Source organism: Podarcis erhardii (assembly GCF_964252035.2).
Source record: "Podarcis erhardii genome assembly, chromosome: 6".
NCBI classification, from domain to species: domain Eukaryota; kingdom Metazoa; phylum Chordata; class Lepidosauria; order Squamata; family Lacertidae; genus Podarcis; species Podarcis erhardii.
In genome coordinates, this window is record NC_138510.1 from 6,014,815 (window position 1) to 6,035,695 (window position 20,881).

Sequence of the window (20,881 nt, forward strand, 5' to 3'; positions counted from 1 at the left end):
GTGTCCCGGAAACTGCAATTAAACCAGAATGCGGCAGCTAGAATGGGGACTGGGAGTGGCCACCGAGACCATATAACACCGGTCTTGAAAGATCTGCATTGGCTCCCAGTACGTTTCCGAGCACAATTCAAAGGGTTGGTGCTGACCTTGAAAGCCCTAAACGGCCTCGGTCCAGTATACCAGAAGGAGCGTCTCCACCCCCATCGTTCTGCCCGGACGCTGAGGTCCAGCGCCGAGGGCCTTCTGGCGGTTCCCTCATTGCGAGAAGTGAGGTTACAGGGAACCAGGCAGGGGGCCTTCTTGGTGGTGGCGCCCGCCCTGTGGAACACCCTCCCTTCAGATGTGAAGGAAATAAGCTATCTTATCTGTAAAAGACATCTGAAGGCAGCCCTGTTTAGGGAAGTTTTTAATATTTAATGCTGTATTGTTTTAACACTCGATTGGGAGCCTCCCAGAGTGGCTGGGGAGACTCAGCCAGATGGATGGGGCATTAATAATAATAATAATAATAATAATAATAATAATAATAATAATAATGCTTCTGAATGCCACTTTCTGGAAACCACAAGAAGAGAGGGCTCTTGTGCTCGGATCCTGCTTCTGGGTTCCCATAGAGCAGGGGTGTCCGAACTATTTTCAAAGAGGGCCAGATTTGATGAAGTGAACATGCCTGAGGGCCGACCAAAGTTGACCTTTTTTAAGGATTGAACTTGTTGAGCTTTTTTAAGGATTTGACCCCAATAAATCAATTGCCAGATAAAACTGGCCCTCAGAATGGACTTTGGACACGCCTGCTTTAAGTGATCTGTGTCGCTTATTGCCCCCCTCAGAAAGGCGTGAGACGTTTGGTGAGGAATCTCCTTGAAGTGGCACTTCTGTGGGATCTCCTCTGGAGTGCCATGTTTATTTCTGCAGAGAAAAGTGTCTCACTTTTCTCTGTTCAATCCTCAGAACAGACAAGGATGTGAGCAATTGTGTGGGCAGAGACATGGCCGTTGCCCTCCAGCTGAGGAGTTTCCCCGCTCTTTTTCTCCCTGAAGGTGCCAGAATATAAGGATTAAATTGCCTCCCTTTAGAGATTTCCCCCCAAAGTTGTTGAGCTCCTTTTTTAGGGTTAAAATGGTTGACCTTCTTTTAGAATTTTATCCCAGGAAATTAACTGCCACTGGGGCCGGATTAAAATGACCGGCAGGCCGGATTAGGGATTTTGGATGTTCCTGCTGTAGAGGCATCTGGCTGGCCCCTGTGAGAACAGGATGCTAGACCAGATGGGCCTCATCCGGCAGAGCTGCATAGGATCACAGGATTGTAAGGGACCCTGAGGGATCCTCTAGTCCAGTGTTTCCCAATCTTGTTCCTCCAGCTGTTTTTGAACTACAACTCCCATCATCCCTGACTAGCAAGACCAGTGGCAAGGGATGATGGGAATTGTAGTCCAAAAACAGCTGGAGGCACAAGATTGGGAAACACTGCTCTAGTCCACCCCCAGCAATGCAGGAATATGCAGCCGTCCTGTACGGGCCAAATCCTGTGAACTTGGCATTATCCAACCAGCTGGGGTCTTCCAGTGTGCTTGGATAGCAGGGCCATAACTTATTCTGCAGCCTCCAGTCCTAAATATGGCCTTAAGAGCCTTGGCAAATGGTGCAGGACCCAAAACGAACTGTTGCAAACGGGCCTCTCTTTTAAAGTGAAAAGCCTGCATGGTTTTCTTTGCAACTTGGTTGCTAAAGGCCTGGAAACAGGACGTTCCATTTCTGGCCTTTGCTTTCTCCAACTTGGATGTTTGGCAGCTGCTTCCCGCAGCTTGGAGGGAAGAGAAATGCATTATTTGTTTGTCCTTTCTGGGATCATGAGCTGCTGCTGCTACAGGAAGTCATGTGGGAGTTGAGAGCAGAGGTTCTCCATCTCTGGGATGGAGGGGAGCCCAGATTTCGCACTAGGCTGTCAAATCGCTCAGGCACCAGCTTCCCATTGGCTGGTGCGGCTCAGCAGGAGGGGGGTGATAGGCTGTGAGTTTGGGAGGGAGGAGTCTTCATGCCATTGTTTACACTTGTGCACCGGGGAGCCCTTTGACCCCTTATCTGAGCAAAGCTTCCTGGAGCAGGCCTTTCCGCAAGCCCAAGATGGCTTGGACAGCCTCTGCAGCGTGGAATGTGTGAGCAGGGTGTTGCCTACTTAAAAAATTAAAATTAAAATTAAAATTTGCACCCAGGCAATCCAGATTTTGTGCTGAGCACAGCCAAATTCTGCAAGTGGCAGAAATTAGTTTTGCATAGCTTCTCCCACTTTGCATAATATATTTTGACGGCTTCTAGATTTTCTCTCTCCAGAGCAAGTGTGCTGGGGAGTGTGGCAATGGACTAGGCTTCCTTCCCCGCCTCCCCCCCCCCACCGAAGTTGCACAGTAACACCCCCACCCCTCCACATTTCCTCCTAGCTTTGTGGTTTGGTGGAAGGTTTGGCTGTCTTGTTGCAGAAGCACCTGGAGTGACTTGGCTGCTCAGCAGCCCAACAAGCAAGCTCTCCCCACACTGATTTTTTTTTCAGGCAAGGTATCCTCCTTGGTTATTCAGCAGCCAAACCAGCAAATGCAGAAACCTAGCAACCATGATGTAGTGTCCCCCATTTCCAACATTCAAGCATAAAAAACACCCCATATAATGTGAGATGCGCATTCTAAGCTCGTGGGAGGTGGGGGGGGGGCAAAAGGAGCTCTATAATTCAGTTCTGCTGCTTGTATGACCTGCCATGCCAGCCGTAAAGTCAAACCGGTGAGAGAGAAAAGCTTCTGTTTCTCCGGCAAATGTCACAAGACAGGAAACGCCGCAATTGGCTTTGTAACTTCAGCATCTGTCGCTGTACTTTCTGGCTGCAGCAGGGACCCATGCCGAAGAGACGGCCGTGCCATTTGGCAAACCGCTTACCTTGTGGTTCAACTTCGTTGGATTCTCTCATTATGAGAGGGGCAAAACCCTCAATCTACTTTTCCCAGATTTCAGGTTAAGAACAGACCTCCAGAATGAATTAAGTTCTTAACCCGAGGTAAAGGTAAAGGGACCCCTGACCATTAGGTCTAGTTGTGACCGACTCTGGGGTTGCAGCGCTCATCTCGCTTTATTGGCCGAGGGAGCCGGCGTACAGCTTCCGGGTCAGGTGCCAGCATGACTAAGCCGCTTCTGGCGAACCAGAGCAGCGCACGGAAACGCCGTTTATCTTCCCGCTGGAGTGGTACCTAATTATCTACTTGCACTTGGACGTGCTTTCGAACTGCTAGGTTGGCAGCAGCAGGGACCGAGCAAAGGGAAGTCACCCCGCCATGGGCTTCGAACCACCGACCTTCTGATTGGCAAGTCCTAGGCTCTGTGGTTTAACCCACAGCGCCACCCGTGTCCCTTTTAACACTCTAGTACTGACCAACAAAATGCCTCTCATGTTCCCAATGCACCATGTGCTGCTCATGGCTTTCTGCACTTGTTTGTTTTGGAGGAGGCACTGGCAGCAGCACTACAAATTCGCCAGGCACATTTTGCACCTGGCTATCGGCCGCTTCCAACTGAGTGAAGATGCCCAGGCGCCAGGATGGCATTTGACACCTCCACCCTCTGGAGGTGCATGTCTGGGGATCCCTGGATCTTGCCCTTTTTTCCACCCGCCCCCTGTTGAATTCTACCTGCGATACAAGTTTCTCACCGCCTGGCCCCCAGATGGCAACTAGAACTTCTGTTTTAGCGGCTGTAACCCTGGTTTCAGGAGCCATTTAGTGCCTATCTGAGTTTCCAACACTGAATTGGTGGCAGTTGTATTTTTGATGTGAACTTTCTTATTCGTGAAATGTGTTACAGAAACGATCTTAAAAAGCAGGCCAGCCCTGTGCGCAGGTGCACCTTCTTGCCCAGGGGTCAGCAAACTTTTTCAGCAGGGGGCCGGTCCACTGTCCCTCAGACCTTGCGGGGGGCCGGACTATATTTCGAAGCAAAAAATGAACGAATTCCTATGCCCCACAAATAACCCAGAGATGTATTTTAAATAAAAGCACACATTCTACTCATGTAAATACATGCTGATTCCTGGAATGTCTGCGGGCTGGATTGAGAAGGTGATTGGACCGGATCCGGGCCTCGGGCCTTAGTTTGCATACCCATGTCCTTGCCTGGCTAGTTATGGGTTCAGCTTCATTTTCTTTAAAATTTCTTTATTGCAAACACATAGATACATCCATTACACATACCGTATTTTTCGCTCTATAAGATGCACCAGACCACAAGATGCACCTGGTTTTTGGAGGAGGAAAACAAGGAAAAAAATATTCTGAATCTCAGAAGCCAGAACAGCAAGAGGGATCGCTGCGCAGTGAAAGCAGCAATCCCTCTTGCTGTTCTGGCTTCTGGGATAGCTGTGCAGCCTGCATTCGCTCCATAAGACGCACACACATTTCCCCTTACTTTTTAGGAGGGAAAAAGTGAGTCTTATAGAGCAAGAAATATGGTAATAAAATGAAAAGAAAAGGGGGGGGAGAGAGAGAGAGAGAGAGACAGAAAAAGAATAAAAACAAAAAATAGAGCTAACTTAAAAAAACACAAATATTTTCAAATTAACTTCTACATAGGGAGTACAAGCCTTCTTTACACAGCTTTGGCTTGACTCCTTAATTCGAATCATGACTTCCCGCTATCCACGAACGTACTTAGTAAATCATTTTTTCTCCAGATAACTGTATTTATAGTCAAGGTCAAGTTTATTAAATTTGTGAGGTCCATGCCTTTACACAAAATACCATAAAACATTATTAAAAAAGATAAACAATAAAATTATAAAAATAAGCTAAAATACATGCCATGCTGTCCCAGCAAAGGAAACTGTATTTAGATGGTAAGTCTTGGAGAAACACTCTGATTGCCAGTGGGATTTAGTCTACGCTAAGCCAAGCGATGCCCTGGAAGCCTTCTTTTCCCGTGTAATTTATAAAGACATCCCGGGTTCAGCTTCGTTTTGTTCTTCAGCCGGGGCTTGTGCCGAACCTTGCCCCCCCCCCCAAAAAAACAAACCCCTCCTGTTGCAGGAGGCACCCTCTCCTTCCGCTTCTCCTCTTCGCCCGGGGCTGTGTTTATGTTGCTTCCAGCCTGCCGATTCCTCCGGTCTCTGCAAAAGTTATTTTGGAGTTGCTTTAGGAAGAGCTGCTTGGCTCTGTTGCTGTTTTTGTGGTCACGGTTGGCGGAGTGGGCGCCTCGCCAGCCAATTGGCGTGACCTTCAGTTAAGCGAGAACGCTGGAGGGTGGAAGGGGGAGTGGTGGGTAAATTTGGCCGCGGCGCCTGTTTATGTTATGTTCGGAGCTCCCTGTACTGTTCGCGGAGGAAGTCCAGCTTCTCCAAGGGAACACACACGCCCCGCTCTCGGAAATTCAGTGACATCACTTTAGGGGGTGGGTGCTAACATGCACAAATGTGGGTGTTCCATTTTAAGCCTCATGTGCACCTCTCCTTCTCTGGAGATAAGTTAAATTAAACTTGATTCGCATTAGCCAATGGCCATAGCAACAGTAAAACATTACAGTATACGCAGAAAAGGAAATTTGATATAAAAGCACAATTTAAAGTCCTGAATCAGCAGTCAGTTAGTGGCCCTTATTCTCATTGCCCCTGCTGTGAACCTAGCAACCTTTGCTGTTTTATGCTCATTTGGATCTGATAGAAGGAAGCACATTGTGGCAGTGGTTGAGTGCCCTGGGATGGTTAGTACGAGTGGAGTGAGGATCTCTTTCCTCAGGTCTTTGTAGAGAGTACAAGATAGGAGGGACGTGTGCCGCTGTTTCGGTGCTGCCATCTCCACAGGGGCAAAGACGTTTCTCAGGCGGGATCTTTTGGAATCGACCCTCGAGTACCGCAGATGGCAAAACATCTAGTCTTGCAAGTGTAAAAGCACGTCTGTATTTTGGGATGGGACGCAGGTGGGGCTGTGGGTTAAACCACAGAGCCTAGGACTTGATGATCAGAAGGTCGGCGGTTCGAATCCCCGCGATGGGTTGAGCTCCCGTTGCTCGGTCCCTGCTCCTGCCAACCTAGCAGTTCGAAAGTACATCAAAGTGCAAGTAGATAAATAGGTACCGCTCCAGCAGGAAGGTAAACGGCGTTTCCGTGTGCTGCTCTGGTTCACCAGAAGCGGCTTAGTCATGCTGGCCACATGACCCGGAAGCTGTACGCCGGCTCCCTCGGCCTGTAAAGCGAGATGAGCGCCGCAACCCCAGAGTTGGCCACCACTGGACTTAATGGTCAGGGGTTCCTTTACCTTTACCTATTTTGGTATAAGTTTGTGCAGATATGGGGCCAGAGAATCAAAATGGAGAGGTGGAAACTGAACATACCAAGGGCAGAATTTCCTTATAGCGGCCAGGTTGTTCTGGTGCTCAATATCTTTTAGACGTTGACCAGTTAGTCTGTTTGCTTTAGTAGGGCCCATAGTGAGTAGGTGTTGTGGGGATAGGCCACAAGAGGGAAGTTTTGGATAAATGGTTTTAAGCCAGGCACTTTTATGGGAGTCTTGACATACTAGGGATAGTAAACCAGGGGGATTTGAGTTTAGGTGAAGCCAGAAGTTAAGAGTTCTTTGCCAAGTCAGTACTTCTATTGAAGGGAGACTTGCCTCCAGTCTCAATGATGTGTTTGGGATGCATGGCAGTACAAAAAAAATCTGCCTTAGAAACTTTGATTGAACAGCTTCCAGAGTGCTAAGGTGCCTTCTCTGGAGGTGGTGCTTGTTTCTAAAGGCAAATGTGGAATCAGATTGTTTGGGTTGCGTGTTGTGGGAGACACCTGTTCAGAGGAGGCTAAGTCAAAGCTAGAAGGTCAAGGTTGTGGTGGGGACGGGACATAAAAACAAAGGGATTTTTGGGGGGAGGTGGAATCTGCAGAGTGCAAAATCTCCTGAGAACGTAATTCATGGGTAGGCAAACTAAGGCCCGGGGGCCGGATCCGGCCCAATCGCCTTCTAAATCTGGCCCTCGGATGGTCCAGGAATCAGCGTGTTTTTACATGAGTAGAATGTGTCCTTTTATTTAAAATGCATCTCTGGGTAATTTGTGGGGCCTGCCTGGTGTTTTTACATGAGCAGAATGTGTGCTTTTATTTAAAATGCATCTCTGGGTTATTTGTGGGGCATAGGAATTCGTTCATTCTCCCCCTCCCCAAATATAGTCCGGCCCCCCACAAGGTCTGAGGGACAGTGGACCGGCCCCCTGCTGAAAAAGTTTGCTGGTCCCTGCAGCCTTAATCCCTTTGCCTGTGCTGTTTGCACATGTCAACATATCAATGTTTTGTTGAATTTCTGTTTTTAAGCAATTGTTCTGTAAGCTGAAAGGGATAAACCGGAGGATAAATATGTATTGTGTATAAACATTGTTTTGTGATTTATTTATTTAAAAAACCCATAATACAGAAAACATCATCCTTGAGGGCTAGAAAAGTGTTAATTCCAGGAACAGCAGTTTTTCACTTGCATGAAGGCCACTCCTAGGAGCATTTGTAATAATAATAATAATAATAATAATAATAATAATAATAATATTTTTATTTATTTATACCCCAGCTTTTGCCCAGCAGTGAGCAGCTGTTGCAAATTCTATGCAGGGATTTATGCTGGAAGTTCCTCTTCTTGACAATGTGTTGTTGTTCTTGTGTTTCCTCCCCTCTGTCCTGCAGAAAGTTGTCTGAAAAGGCGGGGATTGACGAGGTCATAGCGGCTGCAGTCCTCACGAGCCTCTCCACCAGCCCGGTTGTGCTTAACAACCCACCCAACGGTTTCAGCACAGGTATTGCAAAGACACTGGGAGAAGAGGGGAGGTTGGGCTTTGAGATGAGCAATGCCTGCTTCCTAATATTGTCCCGGATAATTCTACAAGGTGTCTCTACCCTGCTTGGGTTTCTGCAACCTGTCACTTTTTACAGTTTACAGAACATGTGTCGCCGACTTTCTCTTGATCCACTGTGCCGTGTCTGCCAAACGATTTATATTTAAAATACTATAGATATAGATACATTCACTGCTTGATTGTAAAACAAACAAACCTTCAAATCAGTTTGCGAAAAAGATAAAACAATAAAATGATAAGTAAGAAAAAGTAACAACAGAAGAAAGCTTAAATAGTCTAAAAACACATGAAAATTCGCATCAACTTTCTGAACATCTAGATTGTTAAAGGGACCCCTGAACATTAGGTCCAGTCGTGACCGACTCTGGGGTTGCGGCACTCATCTCTCTTTATTGGCCGAGGGAGTCAGCGTACAGCTTCCGGGTCATGTGGCCAGCATGACTAAGCCGCTTCTGGCGAACCAGAGCAGCGCACGAAAACGCCCTTTACCTTCCCGCTGGAGCCGTACCTATTTATCTACTTGCACTTTGACGTGCTTTCGAATTGCTATGTTGGCAGGAGCAGGGACCGAGCAACGGGAGCTCACTCAGTTGCGGGGATTCGAACCGCCGACCTTCTGATCTGCAAGTCCTAGGCTCTGTAGTTTAACCCACAGCGCCACCCGCATCCCTCCGAACATCTAGATAACAGGTGCCAAAAAGAGTAGTTAGGGAATCCTAAAGTTTAGGTGCTGCCACACCAAAAGACTGAGTTGTTATAAATGCACTTGTAACAGTGCCAACTTTGATTGAAGTGGTCAAGTGGGCGCATATGGGCAAGGCGATTTTGTAGGCAAACAAGTTGTTACTTGTTGACACCCATCTGTCTTAAGAGACAATGAAGTGCACCTCTGGTGCAAGTCAGATTGCACCAAAACGACCTCCCTGGAGCGCAAAGCCTGAGCAGTTTCCCTCTTGGCCTTGCTGACGGGGTCCAAAGGAATCGCAACAATATAATACAATACATCTTGTCAAACAAGGCTTTGTATACCTTGAACCTAGCCTGGTAGCAAATCGGCTAACAGTATAGATCTCTGAGTCCAAGTGTTATATGCTGACAAGGCCTCACTTCTGTCAGCAATTGGGGTGCAGCATTCTGCAATACTTGCAGCTTGCGTAGCAATTTTTTATTTTTATTTTTTACTCTTTAAGCTGCCACAGGACCATTTGGAATGCCTGGCAGGAAACCCTGTTCCATGCCAAGCTCTTTGCAACCCTAGCTTAGCCTTGCTCACCAGGGTCTCCGCCTGCATAATAACAATAATAAAAATAAATTATTACATATACCCCACCCATTTGGCTGGGTTTCCCCAGCCACTCTGGGCAGCTCTCAACAGAATATTAAAAACATGATAAAACATCAAACATTAAAAGCTTCCCTAAACAGGGCTGCCTTCAGATGTCTTCTAAAAGTCTGGTAGTTGCTTTTCTCTTTGATATCTGGTGGGAGGGCGTTCCACAGGGCGGGTGCCACCACCGAGAAGGCCCTCTGCCTGGTTCCCTGTAACTTCACTTCTCGCAGTGAGGGAACCGCCAGAAGGCCCTCGGAGCCGGACCTCAGTGTCTGGGCTGAACGATGGGGGTGGAGATGCTCCTTCAGGTACACTGGGCAGAGGCCATTTAGGGCTTTAAAGGTCAGCACCAACACTTTGAATTGTGCTCAGAAACGTTGTGGGATGAAGCATGGAAAGAGGTGTGCGTAGCTCTGACTTTTGCGTGGTTGGAACGAAACCTGCTTCATCGACTGCCCTGCTCGCTCATCACTCTGGCCCTGCTGGCACCCAGCCCTCCAAGGTGTTTTAGGCATGCTTGGGGTGGTGTTCAGTTCTTAAGCCTTTATTTTTACCCCGCGGCAGAAACCAACGGTGATGTTTGGAAGGAAGTCCCGGCCATGTCCTCCAGCTGCAGCAGCAGCAGTAACAACAGCGGCGACTGGAGCTGGGACCCTCCCAGTGACCTCTCCACCCCCTCGACGCCGTCTCCACCGCTCTCCACGGAGGCACCTGCCAGCTTCCTTCCCTCGCTGCAGTCGGAGCTGGAGGAGACCGAGGCGACACACTTCCTGTTTGGTGACCCCATCCCGAGGAAGAGGAAGGTGAGAGAGTGCGGCAAGGGTTCCATCTTGGGAAAGAATTGTAGAATTGGAAGGGACCCCAAGGGACTACCATATTTTTCACTCTATAAGACGCACCCAACCATAAGACACACCTAATTTTTAGAGGAGGAAAACAAGAAAACAATAATACTCTGAATCAAATGTTGTTCCCCTCGCCCACCTCAGGGAAAAACCAGCAAGAGCCGCACAAAGGCTCCGCACGGCTCTTTAAAGGGAGTGCTGAGCAGAGCCTCCCATCTGCATTCGCTCCATAAGACGCACACACATTTCCCTTACTTTTTAGGAAGGGAAAAGTGCATCGTATGGAGCGAAAAATACAATACAGTGGTACCTTGGGATGCGAACAGGATCTGTTCTGGAGGCCCATTCGCATCCTGAAGCAAACGCAACCCGCGGGTTGTGTTTTGCCGCTTCTGCGCATGCGCATGACATCATTTTGAGCATATGCGCAAGTGGCAAAACCTGGAAGTAACAAGCTCTGTTACTTCCGGGTTGCCGCAGAGCGCGACCCAAAAATACTTAACTTGAAGTTACTTTAACCCCGAGGTATGACTGTATATGGAACTTACCGAACTGACTGGGAGACTCCGAGACCAGAGAGAAGAGACGGTGGAAGAAGATTGGAAGAAGTTTAAGGAATATTTGAAACAAATACATTAATATTTAAAACTTAGAATAGCTTTGGAATTGGATATGGGCTGTAGGGTTAGAAGTAGAAGATAGTGTATTTTAAAATAGTGTTATTTGTAAGAGATAAAATGTGAGTATTTTTATGGTTAAAGTAAGTGTGGTAAAAAAAAAATGGTTAGAAATGATGATATATGTAGACTGCTAAAGATGAGGTAAAATGAAAATCAGATAAGGGGGACTTGGGGAAGCCCAACTAACGTTTAGAAAAAATAAGAATAAGACAAGAATTTGTTTGTATTGTTTGTTTTTCTGTGTTGTTTTTCTGTGTTATAAAATGAATAAAAAAAATTGGGGGGGGGGGGGAAGGAACCCCAAGGGTCATCCAGCCCAGCCCCCTACAATGCAGGAATCTCAGCTAAAGAATTCCTGTCAGGTGGTCACCCAACGTCCGCTGAAAGACCTTCAAGGAAGGAGAGTCCACCACCTCCTGAGGGTGACCATTCCATTGCTGAACATCTCTTATTGTCAGGCTTGTTGAGCTCAACCCCCAATGGAAAATAATAAGCCTTTTAATCTGTGATTCTACAAGTCTCTGCTTGATAGCCTTTTAGCCCAAATCTTCCAGGGCTGGAACAGATTCCTGGTCCCCAGGATAGGCGTTGAGACTCCAAGATGGTCCTAAAAATGGTCCTTTCTCCCATTTCTTACAGAACTCCACCAAGGTGATGTTCAAGTGCTTGTGGAAGAACTGTGGGAAGGTGTTGAGCAGTTCATCTGGGATGCAGAAACACATCAGGACCATCCACCTGGGGTAGGTTTGGGCACCCTGGTTGTGCCTTGTGGGCCCGTTCAGTTGCTGGCACCGTGGGCAGGTGGGGATTGCAGTGGGGAGAAATGTTGACATGTTGCATGCTTAAAACCATTTTTGGAAGCGGGAAGTTGAAGAGGGAAAAAGTTATGTGTGTAAAGGTAAAGGTAGACCTGACCATTAGGTTCAGTTGTGGCCAACTCTGGGGGTGTGGCGCTCATCTTGCTTTATTGGCCGAGGGAGCCGGCGTACAGCTTCCGGGTCGTGTGGCCAGCGTGACAAAGCCGCTTCTGGCGAAACCAGAGCAACACACGGAAACGCTGTGTACCTTCCTGCCGGAGTGGTACCTATTTATCTACTTGCATTTTGACGTGCTTTTGAACTGCTAGGTGTGCAGGAGCTGGGACAGAGCAACGGGAGCTCACCCTGTCGCAGTGATTTGAACCGCCGACCTTCTGATTGGCAAGCCGTAGGCTCTGTGGTTTAACCCATGGGGTCACAAAGAGTCAGACACGACTAAACAACAACAAGAAGGAAATAATCTTTCTTCAATTCCAGAGGCTACTGATAGCCCCCCTCCATTTATATTTTTTTTACTTCCGCCAGGAGGAAAGCTGACCTGGATCAGAGCGACGGGGAGGAAGACTTCTACTACACGGAGCTGGACGTCAATGTGGACTCCTTGACGGACGGCCTGTCCAGCCTGACCCCTGTCTCCCCCACCTCTTCCGTGCCCCCAGCATTTCCCTCCTTGGAGGAGCTGCAGCCAGCGCCGGGGCCTCCTTCATTCAGTCCAGACATTTCTGCGGCGCCCCACCTGAGCCAGCCGACGCACATGGCCATCCTCAGCCAATCGGCGCCCACGAGCGTCTGCCACATTCAAGCCGACCATGCGTACCAGGTGGGCTCTCCGCATTGGAGCGCTGGCTGGGGCAGGGGCGAGGAGCCTTTTTCAGTTTGGGGTCCGCATCAACTCATGCGGCAAAGCGGGACAGAGTAATGAATAGGACTCTTAGCGTTGCACCATAGATTATGTTCCAGCTGTGCAAAAGTCAGAGGCTTCTACGTGAAACACGTCTCTCTTTAATGCTTCCAGGCAAGCAGGATTACCGTATTTTTTGCTCTATTAAGACTCACTTTTTCCCTCCTAAAAAGTAAGGGGAAATGTGTGTGCATCTTATGGAGCAAATGCAGGCTGCGCAGCTATCCCAGAAGCCAGAACAGCAAGAGGGATTGCTACTTTCACTGCGCAGCGATCCCTCTTGCTGTTCTGGCTTCTGAGATTCAGAATATTTTTTTTCTTGTTTTCCTCCTCCAAAAACTAGGTGCGTCTTATCGTCTGGTGCGTCTTATAGAGCAAAAAATACGGTATTTGTTCCAATTGTATCTCACCTTTGCTCAAGGCGGCCTGCATACTCTTCTTGTGTTTTACCCTCAAAACAACTCTGTGAGGTAGGCTAGGCTGGGAGTGAACGAATGGCCCAAGGCCACCCAGCGAGCTTCACGGCTGAGCGGGGATTCGAACCCAGGCCTCCCAGGGTCCTAGGCCAGTACTCTAACCACTATGCTGTCACCACTGGCTGTCAACAATGCATTAAGCACTCAGACAGGTTGTGGCCCCTGGGGAGGGGAAAGGGCTGCAGAGAGAAATCGGGGTGGGGGGGGGCAGCAATTGGTCCACCCCGGCCAGACGTGGCCCACCCCTGGTTTAGTGGGGGTGGGATATGAATCGCTGGGGGGAAATGCTCACTGAATAAGGATGGCTCAGGAGCCCCGATAAGGGGCAGAACCAGGTTTTCCTGTGCCCCCCAACCCCCACCCCTCAAAATGGGTGACCTGCTGGTTTCTAAAAACAAAACAAGAAATGCCACTTTGCTTTGATTTCCAGGCAACGGGTCCTGCTGGCGTGCTGGCCGATCTGAAAGCGCCACCCACTGGAATGGAAATCAGCATATCATGGCAGCAGCCAACCTTTTTTCCACCTCTGCCCCCTGTCCTTTTTAAAAGCCCCCCGGTAAGTAACCCAGAGGGCCATACTCGCCTCCTCCCCTCCCCTCTGCCACTGTTGTGTAGCGGTTAGAGTGTTGTACTGTTCGAATCCCCTGCTCAGCCATGAAGCTCTCGCTGGCCATTGTTAGCTTGGGTTGGGCCAGCCACCGTCTCTCAGCCTAACCTACCTCTTAGGGTCGTTGTTGCGATGGGCGGGGGGGGGGGGAACGGTGTACACCGATTTGAACTCCTTAGAAGAACAGGTGGTATATGAAGGTAATAAATATAAAAATGTACGGCCATCTGCCATCGATGCTTTAGCTGAGATTCCTGCACGGCAGGGGGTTGGACTAGATGACCCTCGGGTGCCCTTCCAACCCCACAATTATTTGAAATGAATAAATAAATGTAGCTGCTGGCTACAGAGATCCATTGGTGTAGTCACCGCCCATCATTGATTGAAGTTGAATCCTGACAAGACAGAAGTAGTGTTCTTGGGGGACAGGGGGTGGGCTGGTGTGGAGGACTCCCTAGTCCCCAATGGGGTAACTGTGCCCCTGAAGGACCTGGTGGGCAGCCTGTGGGTCATTTTGGACTTGCAGCTGTCCATGGAGGCGCAGGTCAATTGTGTATCCAGGGCAGCTATCTTATCAGCTCCATCTGGTACGCAGGCTGAGACCCTACCTGCCCACAGACTGTCTCGCCAGAGTGGTGCATGCTCTAGTTATCTCCTGCTTGGACTACTGCAATGCGCTCTACGTGGGGCTACCTTAGAAGGGGCCCGGAAACTACAACTAATCCAGAATGCGGCAGCTAGACTGGTGACTGGGAACGGCCGCCGAGACCACATAACACCGGTCTTGAAAGACCTACATTGGCTCCCAGTACGTTTCCAAGCACAATTCAAAGTGTTGATGCTGACCTTTAAAGCCCTAAATGGCCTCAGCCCAGTAGACCTGAAGGAGCGTCTCCACCCCCATCGTTCAGCCCGGACACTGAGATCCAGCACCGAGGGCCTTCTGGCGGTTCCCTCACTGTGAGAAGCCAAGTTACAGGGAACCGGGCAGAGGGCCTTCTCGGTGGTGGCGCCCACCCTGTGGAACGCCCTCCCACCTGATGTCAAACAGAATAACAACTACCAGACTTTTAGAAGATATCTGAAGGCACCCCTCTGTAGGGAAGCTTTTAATGTTTAACAGACTACAGTATTTTAATACTTTGTTGGAAGCGGCCCAGAGTGGCTGGGGAAACTCAGCCAGATGGGTGAGGTATACATAATAAATTATTATTATTATTATTATTATTATTATTATTATTATTATTAATTGCCTCTAATTAAGATGCCTCTCGTGGGTGGGTATGTCTTTGGCAACAGAAGATGCAGCTGTCCCATGTTGGTCTCTGAACATAAGACGAGCGCTACAGGATGAGGCCAGTGGCCCATCTAATCCAGCATCCTCTTCTCACAGTGGCCGACCACAGGCCTGTGGGAAAGGTGCAAGCAGGATTCGAACACAAGCCCTCTCCAGTGGTTTCCAGCAACTTTTATTCGGAAACATTGCTGTCTCTGACTGTGGAGGCAGAGCGTAGCTGTCATGACTAGCAGCCTTCGATAGCTGTCTCCTCCTCTGCTGCTGCTGTCACCCCCCCAGGGCCCAGAGTTGTATCGCTGCTGCTCTGATTGCTGCACAGTTAGGGCACAATGCACAAAAGTAATATTTTTTCTCCTTCCCCCTGCCCAGGGCTGCCTAACCCCTATCCGGCCTGCTGACATAGGAGAAAAGCGCCCACAGGTCCCTCCTGTGCCCGCTGCCAAGGGGCACCCATCAGTGCCCTCTTCCATGCCAAAGCCTGCCACGGGCACAAGGTGAGTTGGCCAGCTGGTGCTCTTGCTTACGTCTCCATCCACCATTTGGTGTCTCTGTTTTGAAAATAGAACGGAAATTTGCATCTCTCTCCCTTAGCCTCTTAAAAGGTTTTGGTTTTCACACTAGTCTGTTCAGGCTCTGCCTGTGCCTCAAGAAACTCATTTTAAAATCTAGGGTGGGGGTGAATTTAAGGGGAAAGGAGTTGTTTCTCGCATACTGTACATTGAAACTTGCAGGTGTGCCTCTGGAGTAGAATAAGCACCATTTGACACTTGAGGTGCTTCCAGAGAGAGAAAGTTGAGCCATGCCCAACTGAGGTCTGTTCTGCTTTAAGCTGCCCGTGAAATAGCAACTTTCCTTCCAGACTTGGAGGACCCACATAAGCTCCTGTAGGCAGTCCACCTTTTCCTATCCCCAGATGTGCTGGGGTTTTCACTGGGGCTATGGGGTGGGAGGAAAGGGTTAAATACTTCTGGACACCCACCCACGCCAACCCTTCTCACTCCATCCTGCGCTTGTGACCATGCACCCCGTGATGCGGTTTGGGTGTATGTGAAAAGAAACCTGCAATAAAAGCAGCAGTGTTTGGAAAGTGAAGGGTTAAAGTGAGGGAGTCGATTCCTAGAGAGAGGAAACAGGCCACTTGCCATCTTCTGCTGGCAAAAAGTGCTCAGCTATTCCATTATGTGTTTTTTAAACTAGAGAGAGTCATGGGTGAGGGAAAGGTCTGGTTTTCTGCGTTCTGGAGAAAACCAGAAGGCAAAACAGGAGAGGAGCATGCTTTGCTTGCAGATGTCCTGTAAAATAAAATTTAAAAAGTGAACAAAGCCAGTCTCTTCCACTGTAGATGTCCCTTGTAGATGCAGCCTTGAATGCTTTTCAGTTTTGCTTCTTGGATAGATAGATCTATAAGGATTACATCTCACCTTGGCCAAACAGAAGCACATTCTCTTCTCTGTTATGTCCCACCATCTGTGTCTCTCTGCTTGCCCTTGGGTGGAGAGATGTTGGGCATGCACAGGCCAACCAATCTGTCCATTTAGCTCCAACTCAGGTCCAGCTCCGAGGGCCTTCTGGCAGTTCCCTCCTTGCAAGAAGTGAGATTGCAGGGAAACAGGCAGAGGGCCTTCTCAGTAGTGGCACCCGCCCTGTGGGACGCCCTCCCACCAGATATCAAGGAAATAAACAACTATCTGACTTTGAGAAGACATCTGAAGGCAGCCCTGTTTAGGGAAGTTTTTAATGTTTGAAGTTTTATTCTTTTTTCAATGTTCTGTTGAAAGCTGCCCAGAGTGGCTAGGGGAACCCAGTCAGATGGGTGGGGTAGAAATAATAATAATATATATTGGAGTGTGGCCTTCCTACATCACTTGCTAACTGATCCTTCCTCTAAGCTGAAGTTGCCTGGCTCGACCTCTCCTGCTTCCTGTGCTCTAAACTGTTCAACCTAACTTATGGTCTGTGTGTGTGGTTTGGGAGCTGTACGGTCAGGGAAAAAACAGTGCTGTCCAGGGTTGTAAAGACTGCAGAGAGAATAATTGGGTGCACTATTCCCACCTTGGATCAAATCTATGCTTCCAGGTGCCATAAGAAAGCTGCAGAGATAGCGCAGGATAGTGCGCACCCCGGAAATGATCCCTTTCAGCTTCTGCCTTCTGGAAGAAGGTACAGGGTTATAAAGACTAGGACTAGCAGCCTTAGAAATAGTTTCTATCCAAACGCGATTTTGGTTTTAAACGCAGTGTAAGGTAGTCTCTATGGGAGTAAAGGAAAAAGGACCCCTGACCATTAGATCCAGTCGTGGCCGACTCTGGGGTTGCGGCGTTCATCTCGCTTTATTGGCTGAGGGAGCCGGCGTACAGCTTCCAGGTCATGTGGCCAGCATGACGAAGCCGCTTCTGGTGAACCAGAGCAGCGCACAGAAACGCCGTTTACCTTCCCTCCGGAGTGGTACCTATTTATCTACTTGCATTTTGACGTGCTTTTGAACTGCTAAGTTGGCAGGAGCAGGGACTGAGCAACGGGAGCTCACCCCATTGTGGGGATTCGAACCGCCGACCTTCTGATCGGCAAGTCCTAGGCTCTGTGGTTTTACCCGCAGCGCCGGAGTATATTGTATTTAATTATGGGGTATCAGAGTTTTTGGGGGGGCTAACCAAGCTGGGATAGCCGGCTTGTTGGTTTATGAATGTCTGATGTTGATTTTTTCAATTTCGTTGTTCTGTATGGGACAATGACAATAATCGTATCGACCTGTCCGCACAGGCGGCAGCTCCTCCTCTCTCCCTCTCCCTCAACGGCCTTTTCCTCTCTGCCTCTTTGCAGGAAGCCTCGTGGCGAGGCCAAGAAGTGCCGCAAGGTGTACGGGATGGAGAACCGTAATATGTGGTGCACGGCCTGTCGCTGGAAGAAGGCCTGCCAGCGATTTGTCGACTGAGCCGAGTCCCCCTGCGGCCCAGCTCCGGGGAGGCCGCCCGCCCGCCTGGGCTCTTCCCCCTCCTTGTCGCGCGATTTGCACTTCTGTGCCTTCCAGCCTGACCTCCCTGGCCGTCCGCCCCCCTTCCTGGCAGCACCTCCCTTTCCCCGCCCCCTGGCCCCCACCCAAGGTGGGGACTCGCATCTGTGCCTTGGCTCAGGAAAAAGGAGAGTCTGCTGCGGACGGTGGCAGTGTAGCTTTGCAAGGAAGGAACCCCTGCCTTTCCCAAGATGTGCACGGCCCAGGCAGGCTCTCTCGACCCCCACAATAGGAACACTCTGGTGCTTCCCCCCCCTAACCTTTTTTTAAAAAAATACCTGCCACCAACCTTCCTTGGCCAAATGGCAGCTTTTTCCACATCCGCACATGTGAAGATCGAGCCTTTTTTTCTGTTGGGGGGGGGTGTTTCTGTTTGAAATAAGCTATTTCTTTTCCTTCTCCCCGTATCCTTGCCTCCTCCCCTCTGTAGCCTTAAGGTCAGGGGTGGGGAGGCTGTAGCCTCCCAGAAGATGCTCAGCTGCAGCTCCCAACATCCCTGGCCGGGGCTGATGGGAGTTGGAGTCCAGCAGTCCTTGGAGAGGGTCCCCCCCCCTGCTCTCTAGGGTCTGAGGCGAGGGGGGGCCGCCAGGACTGCCCTGTGAGACGGCTGCCGAACCCAAAGAGCCAATTCGAGGCAGGCTGAGCCAATGGTAGCTCTTCCTGCCCTCCAGCGGAAAGGAGAACAAGTTTTTATCCCATGGCTAACGGAGAACAGAGACTTTTGCACCTGGGCTTTCCTCCTCTTCTCCTTGTGCATTTTCTGTTTCATTATTTTGCTTTGGTGAATCAGGCATTCGACAGAAAGGAAAATGCCCCAGTCTCCAGCACCTTCAGCTGTTTTCACGTATTGGTTGCAACACAATTTTCAGAAACAGAAAGGTGTTTTTGTCTGTTTTTGTATAGGTTTCGAAGGTAGCGAGTCTAATCTAGGACTCTGATGCAGTTGCTGGGGGGGGGGTGTGAATCTGTAGGGTGTCCTTGGAGCCTGAGAAGTTTTATCTCCTCGTCTTCATTCACTACCTGCCTTCTCCCTTCCACCTCCACCCTCCAAGGCATGGTGAAGAAGGCTGTATTATAAGAAACGTCCGAACTTTTGCAACCTGGCTTAGGAATGGTCCCATGGTGGATTTGAAAACCTTGGGTCTCTTGCAAGAAATAAGCTATGCACGGGAAAAGGCAGCCTCCTCTTTCCCCCCCACAAGAGCCGGAATGAATTTGCATTACAAGTTACTCTGACCACACAAAGGAACACTTCAACTTCCGTACGTGCAATCCCAGACTCTCTCGAATTTTGTGTGTGCCGTCAGGAAATCAGGAAATGGATCTGCGGCAGGTTTTGACTCGGGTGCCAGATGTGGGTGGCAAAGTTGAAATTTCAGTGACAAGATTCGCAGCTCCCTCCCACCCGACAATTCTGGCTCGAATTTGAATTTTGGAATCAGGATTTTCTGAGTTTCGTATTCAGAGGAAACTTGCCAAATGTCGAACATTGAGGTTTCATTTTGGTCTGTTTTTCCATCTCCCTTCCACCTTCTGAACTGCTGCGGCTTATTTGGGGGGGGGGGGTAATTGCCATTTTGTAGCTGTTCTTGGAGTGGGGTGGGGTCCGAACCAAGCAGTGGTGAGCTTGCTTGCACTTAAATGCACCAGACGCCAGAATGATGTGCTTTAAATGGAATTAGTCCAATGCACCTGTGTCACTGGACACACAGTGCAAAGGCATGACCTTTCCAGCCCCCCACCTCAAGCAGTGTCTTGGGTCTACCTTTCATTTGTGTGGGGAGGGGTCACTCTTGTGCAGTGGAAGTCCGCATTGCAGCTGTTTCCCAAACCTTTTTTTTTTTAATTTGGGAAAGTGAACACTGATTTTTATTTTTTCTCAAGTATCGCACCTGTAAAACATGTTGATATTCTTACCCAAATTTCATCCACCTCCATAAATATTTAGCCATGCTATTAGAATCCCCCCCCTTTTTTTGTTTTAGGAGCCAGGTCTTTATAACCAAACCAATCCCGTTAAGGTTTTAAATGTTTCACCCTTTGTTTTTTTTAATTATTATTATTTTCGTGCCACACTTCAACCCCTGAGATGTTTCTTGTAGCTAAAATAGCTACTTGTCTGAAAGACAGACCTTGTAAAGTTTGGTAGCTATTAATGGGAATCCATGGTCCTCAGATAAAATCTGCTTTTAGCCAAAATGTACCCAGAGGGAACCGCGCTGAAACGACAAGCAGCAGCAAGAGTGCGTCTCCATTCTTGCGCCGCTGCCTTCTTTCAGCGGCATTTGCACATGTGTTGCACATTTCCAAGGTCCCTGCGCCTGTCATCCTCATGCTTTGAAAATGAGGACGATCAGCTTTGGGAACCAGACTGCCGGGAAATGCCTCATTCGATCGCCACTCTTTGCACTACACCAAACTGCACAAGGATTTGAGGGTTTTTGGGGGGTATGATGTTCTTTAAGAAATCGAATGGTAGCAAAGTTTGCATTTTTAAGGCCTGCCGCCCCGTAATACACAAGGTGAACGTTAGGTGGTTGGGGAGGTTATCCTGTTAACTTTCCAAAAGTCTGGCTTCCATTTTTGTAGAGGGAATGAACCTCAGTTCCCCAAGCTGCAGCTTTCTCCCTCCTTCTCACTTTAAGCAAAACTGCACTGGCTAGTGAGAGAGGTAGTTCTTCTCTCTCCTCGCCCCCCCCCCGCCCCCCATTTTTATAAAAAGCTTTGCTGTGCAGTCTCTTGCCTGCAGTGGAACGGACAAAGTCCTCCCGAGTCGGCCACAATTGTTGTTAACTGTTGGAAGATAATCAGCCCTTTCCCCATCACCCCTATTCAAAGTGGCCTTTTCTAGACGAAGGCTGCGGTCCTTTGTGTGCTTATGTAGCAGTACGCCCTCTTGAGGGACTTGCTTCTGAGTAAGCAGTCAGATTGTGCTGCATGGCAAGCAACTGTGTGTGTGTGTGTGTGTGTGTGTGTGTGTGTGTGTGTGTGTTCAGGAAGCTTTATTTTATATATAAATATATATAAAAGCAGCTTTGGAATCTGTTAAAAA

The 20,881-nt window shown here is 48.9% G+C and overlaps 1 protein-coding gene across 1 annotated transcript in view; it reads left to right on the forward strand.

Annotated features, from left to right (window-relative positions):
* Positions 1 to 20,881, forward strand: part of SLC2A4RG (SLC2A4 regulator) — a gene marked incomplete at its 5' end in the record, with an annotated part of 50,079 nt that extends 29,198 nt beyond the window's left edge. The window contains 7 exons of the mRNA XM_081866475.1: positions 7,696 to 7,805; positions 9,760 to 9,998; positions 11,360 to 11,460; positions 12,064 to 12,358; positions 13,346 to 13,471; positions 15,189 to 15,313; positions 17,640 to 20,881. Of these exons, the coding sequence (XP_081722601.1) occupies positions 7,696 to 7,805; positions 9,760 to 9,998; positions 11,360 to 11,460; positions 12,064 to 12,358; positions 13,346 to 13,471; positions 15,189 to 15,313; positions 17,640 to 17,751 (1,108 nt within the window). The 3' untranslated portion in view covers positions 17,752 to 20,881. The remainder of the gene's footprint in view (positions 1 to 7,695; positions 7,806 to 9,759; positions 9,999 to 11,359; positions 11,461 to 12,063; positions 12,359 to 13,345; positions 13,472 to 15,188; positions 15,314 to 17,639) is intronic.